Source organism: Arachis duranensis, chromosome 2 (genome assembly GCF_000817695.3).
Source record: "Arachis duranensis cultivar V14167 chromosome 2, aradu.V14167.gnm2.J7QH, whole genome shotgun sequence".
NCBI classification, from domain to species: Eukaryota; Viridiplantae; Streptophyta; class Magnoliopsida; order Fabales; family Fabaceae; genus Arachis; species Arachis duranensis.
The window spans coordinates 47,903,009-47,910,820 of record NC_029773.3 but is presented as its reverse complement, the minus strand read 5'-3'; the positions used below and the strand labels follow the sequence as shown (position 1 = coordinate 47,910,820).

General features: G+C 33.2%; 1 protein-coding gene across 1 annotated transcript in view; it reads left to right on the top strand.

Moving 5' to 3' along the window:
• Positions 1 to 7,285, top strand: part of LOC107474333 (pentatricopeptide repeat-containing protein At5g04810, chloroplastic) — a gene marked incomplete at its 3' end in the record, with an annotated part of 9,381 nt that extends 2,096 nt beyond the window's left edge. Inside the window, 9 exon segments of the mRNA XM_016093957.3 lie at positions 662 to 789; positions 1,281 to 1,421; positions 2,301 to 2,387; positions 3,071 to 3,224; positions 3,862 to 3,921; positions 4,880 to 5,308; positions 5,981 to 6,276; positions 6,456 to 6,585; positions 6,917 to 7,285. Coding sequence (XP_015949443.1) covers positions 662 to 789; positions 1,281 to 1,421; positions 2,301 to 2,387; positions 3,071 to 3,224; positions 3,862 to 3,921; positions 4,880 to 5,308; positions 5,981 to 6,276; positions 6,456 to 6,585; positions 6,917 to 7,285 — 1,794 coding nt within the window.
• Positions 7,286 to 7,812: the final 527 nt, after the last annotated feature.

Here is a 7,812-nt window from a genome sequence, read left to right as displayed (position 1 = left end):
TTCTCTGTTCTCCCTATGCAGATATGATGCTGTTTTACAACGTGATTATACTCTCTTCGTTATTCAAAGTTGGTATTCTGGTATTGGATTTATATTAATCTGCATTCGACTTCTATTCTTTGTTCATTGTTATTTATAAAAGACTCATTTTCTGCCTTGAATTAAAAGTAGGAGATTTTAACTTCTTATAACAGGTGAAGTTTCCTTTTATCTATATTTGGTGCACTGCTGTTCATTCCTCTGTTTTAGTAATGTATGTATTTGCTTATTCTCCCTTAAATATGACTAATGATGATGCATGTAGTTTATCTCAGCATCAAATGCTGACAAATATTGTTGGTCAAGCAAGGGCTTTTATATGTAAAAGACTTCTATGTGTTAAATTTCTTGGTTTGGATATTTTATTAGCATTATCTGATGATATATTTGAATAAATTAGACTTTCTCACCCTCTCCCCATTCTATATTTTCTATTTGCTAATACCATCTCTAGGAAATAAAAAAAATCAAGATAGTATTATGTTGTTTGTCATATATATAGATAGTTGCAATTAAAAATATTTAATGTGTACCTACGAGTATCATTTTTATCTGTTACATATCTTTTTTACGTGAAGAGCAATTGTTCTTGGTTTCATTTTATTGCCCTTAATTATTTCAGCCAGCTAGAAAAGAATATGGCTTGATGGTTAAATTTTATGCGAGGCGAGGGGACATGCATCATGCACGTCAAACATTCGAGAGTATGCGAGCCAGAGGAATTGAACCATCTTCTCATGTATATAGTAGGTAAATTCTTTTATATAAGATCTTGTGTACTAGGGCTCTTGTAATTTTATTCATCTACTTCTATTTTTGTTTTTGAACTTTAAGTTGATGCAAAATTTTGTTTATTGACGTGTTATCTTTTTAGGAACGAACATGCTGATTCTAGGAAGAGTTAAACGTTTCAGAACCTCTTCTTCTTTTCTTTTTTCTCTGTTCCCCCTATGCAGATATGATGCTGTTTTACAACGTGATTATACTCTCTTCGGTATTCACCATATGGGTCCCTTTAGGGCATTTAGTTGTTATTCGTGCAAGATTTTTTCTTTTCTCATCCCACTTTTTTTGTGTGTAATATATTCATTTCCATGTTTTGTCAATTTGTTTGGTTTTAGGTGGATATCTTTGCCCTTGCGAAATCCTTGTTTCCTTTAAATAAAATTCCTTCTATGTTACAAATGAAAATTCACTCTGATTATTTTCCTTCTGACTTACAATGTGTTAAATCTTTGCAGTCTTATTCATGCATATGCAGTTGGAAGAGACATGGAAGAGGCTTTACTTTGTGTAAGAAAGATGAAGGAAGAGGGCATTGAAATGAGCTTAGTGACATACAGTATAATTGTGGGGGGATTTGCTAAAGTAGGCAATGCTGAGTAAGTAAACCAGATAATGCTTCCTTGTTACTCTATCTTTTATCAAAAAGTAACTCCTTTGTTGATGGTTGTTATTTATTTATTTGCCTAAGGCCAGCTTTCTGAAATTTTATGTTTTCGGGTGAAATAACATGTTTTCTTTTCCCCTCTAACACTCACCTTTTCCCTTATTCACAAATCTTTTATCTTGATGCATGGACACCTCACATGCCAAGGTTGTATTGTTTTGAAGTCTAATTTAATAAGTTGGTCTGGAAAGTGTAGCTAAAATTAAGGTCACACTTTATTACTATTTGGCCAATACTTTTTAATTTGAAAACATAAATGAAAATTGAAAAGTGAGATCAAATTAATATGTTTTGTCCTAGTAAAAAAAGTGTGACATTAATTTTAGCTACACTTTTTAAGTGTTGCCAAAGTTTCATAGCCACATTAGAATTTACCAATGCTACATCACGTATTAACATAATTTTTAATGTCAAATATAATATGAAGCGAAAGTAGTTGTTTTTCTGTTGAAGCAAGTCGTAGTTCACTAGCTATATGGACAAAAACACCCATTTTCCATCAGTTATTGGAGCTGGTATTTCCACTTGCCAACCTTACGTAGTATATTGCATTGGATGGTTTTGGTATGTTTCTACATTTATATAACTGGTTTTAACTTAGGTGAGCTTGATTATTTGTTCTTTATGATTCATATTTAAATAGCTTTTCTGTTTTTTTGGCTTATTTTTTTTTGTCTCTTTCTTTAAGGTAGTGGTATAGTTTAGTTTCATTTGGGTCTGGGAAAATTTTACAGGCTTTTCTCACCTGAGTGAATAAAGAGCAATCGATTTTGTTTTGTAGAAATAATACTATTTGATGTTGTTTTGGAAGTGCTGCAGATCACTGGTTTAAGGAGGCCAAAGAGAGGCTTTCATCTTTAAATGCCATCATTTATGGGAACATAATTTATGCACACTGGTGAGCATTTTGATTAATTTTATGGGCTGACTCTTATATGCATGGCTGTAAAACATTCTCACGTGTAGAGTGCTACATCAGCATAGAGAATTATACATCATAAGTAGATTTCATCAATCTAACCATTGAATTACTTTATATTATCCTAATAATCATGAATAGAAAATTTTGTAAAATTTGGGCAGTAATAGGTATGTAATCTTGATATTCACTTACATTTTTGAAAGTATTGTATTTCAAAATAGTGGTATAATGAAATAGCAAATCACTTCCAAATGTTATGAATTATACATATGATCTATATGTTGAAATGTTTTAACTCAATGGTTGGATTGACGAAATTCAAAATTTATAAAAAGTTGTTCAATGGTGTAAGTGTAATGTGACTTGTACCTGTTGTCAATGGATCCCCATATATATATAAAGTTTGCACCTCTTAAATACAAAATAAAATTTTAATTTTAATTTTAATTTTAATTTTGGCAAGATTGAAACATTTAAGTCAAGTGGTTAACTAAATCAGTATATGGTTAACCATACCAGTTATAAACTGATGAATTAATCTATTGTGCAGTTATTGCTATGTTTCTGTCTTGGTAATTATTGTTGCATAGATTTCATGTTTGAAAGCTTACTAATATACTTTATGGCTAATGATGGTCATTTTTATTTAATTTCTTCAGTCAAAGTAGCAATATGGATCGAGCTGAAGACTTGGTGAGGGAAATGGAAGAACAGGGCATTGATGCTCGCATCGACATATATCATACCATGATGGATGGGTATACAATGGTTGGCAATGAAAAAAAATGCTTGGTCGTGTTTGACAGACTAAAGGTATAGCTTATTATTGGTCATTGGTATCTTTATGATGATAGGATGTGAGACTTGGTACTTCACCTATGCTATGTGCCTTCAACATTGATACTTCTTGAAAAGACAATGTGCCACTCATGAATATCATATCCAAATGATATGATTGGTATAATTATCCTCAAGGGCATGAAGTTTCCGTAACTTTTTTTTTTCCGTTTTTTTCTCTTTCTAGTTGAAACTCTTATTAAATTTATCTTACAACATCTCTTCCTATAATTCCTTTAACTATATTTGGACAATCTCATGAAATTTCCCATCCTCATATTATTTGATGTCCCATTATGATGGAAGATCTGTACACTGTTCATAACTTGATCATCCATGGATAATAATAGAACTAGGAAGAACAAATACTGAAGAGAATTTCTGGAATCAACCCCTGGAATTGCAAGCAGTACAACGGATATGGCACTTTGAGAGGCCATAACCCCAAAACCCTCCTGTTGTTGAGTATTTGAGAGACTCAACAGTATACTAAGTCTGGGACATTTCTAATTCTGAGATATCCCTATCAATATCGTAATTTTAGCTTTTTTATGCTAATTCGACATGAAATATTGAATGAGACTGTAACTTCCTTTTTTTTCTTTTGATGAAGGAATGTGGTTTCTCTCCCTCAGTTATCACCTTTGGCTGTCTCATAAATCTTTACACCAAGGTAAGACATATTTCATGGATTACAACATAATCTTCTGTTATAAATCTTGCTTACAAATACTACTGCTTGGTTTTCTTGCAAAGGTAGCTTTCTTGCAAACAGTTTATTGGAACTTCTTATCGTGTAGGTAGTACCAATAAAAGACGGAATGTTAATTGAAGGTGTTAAATGTAACTTGTGTTGACTAGGTTTGTTGGGTTTGGTAGTAGAAAAGAGGCAAAAATTGTGGTACTGTGCAGTTTGCACCACTATTTGGACTATTCTGTTAGAGCGTGATGCACACACCTAGAGTGATAGATTTTCTGACAAGCATATTTTATAGGGTAGAATTAGATGCTTAGTATGTATTTGGTGTAAGGCTCATGATTTTTACTGGTAACTTTTCTTCTCCGACATGTTGAGAGAATGGAAAGCTATGCTCTATAGATAACCACTTTCCTTAAATACAACATCAAGCATCCCATAATACCCAAGTCCCTAACATCTTATTCCTCCTCTTGATGAAATTTCTCCTTTGTCAAAATAATAATAATAATAATAATAATAATAATAATAATAATAATAAAGAAAAGAAAAGAACAAAAGACATGAAAAGAAAAATGTAACTTGTGTGTTTCAATCTGTTATGTGAGAGATTGCATGAACAAATCATGTGATTCACAAGAGGTTCTTCCTTCAGTGTAATGGTGCCAGGCCTTATGTTTGTGCCACATGACATGCAGCTCTTTTTTCATCCTTTTGTTTTTCTTTTGTCTTTTTCTTTTTTAATATTTTTTGTTGCTGTTTAATAATAGACTTTGTGACTCCATAGTAGTGCTGTATATCTAGGCGTAACTGTGTGTACTATATAGGTTGAGTTAATTGGGCTGTTTTCGGCCAACAAATTTATATCCAAGTGATGTAGTTTGGCTTTCTGTCTCACATAAAATCCCTTCATCCTTTTTTTTTTCTTTTTCAGATAGGAAAAGTTTCTAAAGCATTGGAGATTAGCAAAATGATGAAAATGGCTGGCATAAAACATAACATGAAGACGTACTCTATGCTGATCAATGGATTCTTGAAGTTAAAAGATTGGGCTAATGCATTTGCCGTTTTCGAAGACCTTACTAAAGATGGTTTGAAACCTGATGTTGTTTTGTATAACAACATTGTAAAAGCCTTTTGTGGGATGGGTAATATGGATCGTGCCATTACTATCATTAAGCAAATGCAAAGGGAGAGGCATAGACCAACAACCCGCACATTTTTACCCATTATACATGGCTTTGCAAGAGCCGGGGAGATGAGGAGAGCCCTGGAGATTTTCGATATGATGAGGAGGAGTGGCTGCATCCCCACTGTACACACTTATAATGCTCTTATTCTTGGCCTTGTTGAGAAGCGTCAGGTAAGATGGTTGGCAAACAATTGTTGATAAAACACAAATGACATGACTTGGTTCTTACTACTTTTCCCTAGGTTCTTTTATTTGTTGATTGTTGAGTGTCAAGAAACAAAAAATGAATAACACCTGGTGTGTGCTTTTATGTAAAATTATGATCTAAAAGCATATGTTATAGTACGATAACAAATAGCCATGTATATTTGCCATTGTACTGAAAAAAGTCTAAAAAACATCAGACAGAAAAATCCTTTTCTACTCTGACAGAGTCAGCCGATATTCGTCTGTTGACACAGCCACTTGTGCATTGACACATACTCATTTCTAACATTAATAAAATGTTGCTGGCAATTATTTTTATTTACTATCCAAGTGTCGATTAATTATTGCCTTAGTTTACTTTAGTTGAGGAACAGTTGGTGCCAGTTGAACATTTTTCACTCTATGAACTAATTTTTCATTTTTTTGTTCTTTTCACTTCATTTTTATTTTTCCTTTTCAGTCTATTACATTTCCTCTTTCTTATTTGACTGATATGCATGCATTTTAGGAGTTGGAACCATAGTATTTCATCATAGAAGAAAACTGTTCTCCATTTAGATATGTTATAATTTGTTACAGGTCTCATTTAGCATCTATATCCAACACTTTCTGCAATTTATGTCGTGTATCTTGTAGATGGAAAAGGCTATAGGGATATTGGATGAAATGAATTTGGCAGGTGTTAACCCAAATGAGCATACCTATACAACTCTTATGCATGGTTATGCTTCACTGGGTGATACTGAAAAGGCCTTTCAGTACTTCACAAAATTGAAGAATGAGGGCTTGGAGATTGATGTATATACTTATGAGGCATTGTTGAAGGCATGTTGTAAGTCAGGCCGAATGCAGAGTGCCCTAGCAGTCACAAAAGAAATGAGTGCAAAGAAGATTCCTAGAAATACTTTTGTCTATAACATACTAATTGATGGGTATGAATAATTTTCTTCTAGCACAAGTGTTAACTTCTATCCAATGCTTGTTATATATTTTCGTAATCAAGCTATATTTTTCTCAATAAACTTTCCATTTGCTTACTATTGGACTTACCAATAATATTGTCATTTGGCGGACCTGCTTTTTACGTTAGTAACCTAGTTTACTGTTTTAGATGGGCTCGGAGAGGCGATATTTGGGAGGCAGCAGACCTGATGCAACAAATGAGAGATGAAGGGGTGCAACCTGACATCCATACTTACACATCTTTTATAAATGCTTGCTGTAAAGCTGGTGATGTGCAGGTATGAGGTTTTCCGAGGATATACTTTTCGATTTTTGAAAAAAAAAAAAACGAAAGTTGAGTGCTTTAGCAAAGAGAAAATGTTCTGAAAAGTGACGAGTGGTCTGAGGTGTGAGGCTGCTGTACATGTATCCTTCCTAGATCCGACTGCGTGAGAGTCTAAGTTGCCCCTGGCCTTCTTAATCTTTGCCTTGAGTGAGGTGAAAGTAAGGGCATAATTGTATCATGTCTTGCATCTTTGTCACAATCTAACAGATAGGAATGAGATTAAGATTCTTGTCTAAGGACTACTTGATTAATATCGTCTAATCATATTTTTATTTTCCCTCCAGAAAGCCACACAGGTTGTTCAAGAAATGGAAACATCTGGCATAAAACCAAATCTCAAAACCTACACTACCCTAATACATGGATGGGCACGTGCCTCTTTCCCAGAAAAGGCTTTGAGATGCTTTGAAGAGATGAAGATGGCCGGATTGAAGCCAGACAAAGCAGTGTACCATTGTCTTATGACATCACTGCTATCGAGAGCCACCTTTGCTCAAGAATACATTTACAAGGGACTCTTGTCTATATGTAGAGAGATGATAGAGTCGGAGATAACCGTAGATATGGGAACTGCAGTCCACTGGTCGAGATGTTTACGAAAGATTGAGAGGACAGGAGGGGAATTAACAGAGGCCCTTGAAAAGACCTTCCCTTGATGACAGTGGTGCTGATGACAATATATATTATGCCAATGAAGTTGATTCCGATGAGGACACTGATAATGATTATGATTGTTGAGAATTGCATGTAATACGTGTGGTTGTTTTTGGTAATGCCATTGAGAATGGAGAAATCAGTTTACAACTTCCGCTAATAGAAAATGATATAAGTTTATTAGCTTCCATAAGATTTACTGAAATTAAAATATAGTAAAAGCAGTAGTACAAGTAGCAAGAATAAGTGGTAACTAGATTTAAACCGGCACATTATTTGGAACTAAAATGAATTAATTTTTAAACATAAAAAATTATTTAATAAAAAAATTTAATAATTAATATCAAATTTAAATAAAACTATAGAGATATTATATATTTTAATATTCAAAAAATTCATCAATTAATACATATATTTAGGAAACTTAAATCCTGTAATGCAAAAATAAATGTAATGCAAATATAAATATAATATTTCAATGATTAAAAATAACATCTATTTTTTAATTTTTTTCATGAATCATGAT